The 1,000-nt window shown below is 65.1% G+C and overlaps 1 protein-coding gene across 1 annotated transcript in view; it reads left to right on the top strand.

The window, feature by feature from the left end:
• Window positions 1-289: 289 nt before the first annotated feature.
• LOC104405694 (collagen alpha-2(IX) chain-like) overlaps window positions 290-1,000 on the top strand; it is a gene marked incomplete at its 5' end in the record, with an annotated part of 8,645 nt that continues 7,934 nt past the window's right edge. The window contains one exon of the mRNA XM_010014466.1: window positions 290-364. Within this exon, the coding sequence (XP_010012768.1) occupies window positions 290-364 (75 nt within the window). The remainder of the gene's footprint in view (window positions 365-1,000) is intronic.

Below are 1,000 nucleotides of genomic sequence, written 5' to 3'. Positions count from 1 at the left end.
TGCCTCGGGGCAGGAGGGAGCTGTGACGGGGTAGAAACTGGGCAGGGGATGAGGAGCTGGTTGTGGCTCTGTGGGGATGATTCCCTGGAGTCCTCCATCCATTCCCTTGCTGGGGGCACAGCCAGGCAGCAGAGGGGTGCAGCTCGGCTGCCTTGGGGTGCTCAGTCCATCCCAGCTCTCTGGAGATGGGTCCCCATCGAGCGCTGCACAGTGGGCTCCCTCTGACCCCAGCATCTCTCGGGGTCGGTCTGCTCCTTCCTGACGTGGTCCCATCCCTTTTTCCCCTTAGCGAGGGCCACCGGGAGAGCCCGGCCCGCGAGGGCCCCCCGGTCCCCCAGGAGTGCCGGGAGCGGATGGCGTCGATGTGAGTATGGCCGGGAACCTGTGCAGGCTGCAGGGAGGGAGGGAGGAAAGGAGAGGACCTGCAGTACAAAGGGGGACATTGTGTCAGGCAGAGGCTCTGTGGAGGGCAGGGGATGCCGGTGCCGCGTGGTTCCTGCGCTGGGCTGCTCCACACGGAGCATCCCTGGTGCTGCTGGTGGCCTGGGCAGTACTCCTGGTTTTAGCTCCTGCACCGTGGCTCCATTCACCTCCCTGGCCCAACAGCCTATGGCTTCCTGACCACCTTGGGAAACGGGGCCCAAAATGGTTTTTGGGGAGCAGAGCGCAGGGAGGTTTGGGTGCAGGATGCTCAGGGCACCCCTGTCCGGGCAGCAGAGGATGCTCAGGGGGGCTGGGGGCAGGGCTCAGCCCAATAAGGAGCTGGAGCTGGGGGGCTGGTGGGGAGCAGGACCCCCAGGTTGGGTGTCCGCAGAGCAGAGCCATGGCCGAGGGCTGTGGCAGGCAACCGTGGCTCCAGATCCTGCCCAGAGCCTCAACAGAGGGGTCTGTGAGCAGCAGAAAGGGCCCTTTCTTGCCCCAGGGTGTTATTTTAGTGCTACTTCCACCCGTAGCAGCCGCAGCCCCCCCTCCACCCAGCACAGCCCTTGTATTTCCACGC

Source organism: Nestor notabilis, unplaced genomic scaffold, assembly GCF_000696875.1.
Source record: "Nestor notabilis isolate BGI_N333 unplaced genomic scaffold, ASM69687v1 scaffold26345, whole genome shotgun sequence".
NCBI lineage: Eukaryota > Metazoa > Chordata > Aves > Psittaciformes > Psittacidae > Nestor > Nestor notabilis.
This window is presented reverse-complemented; position numbering and strand designations above follow the sequence as displayed.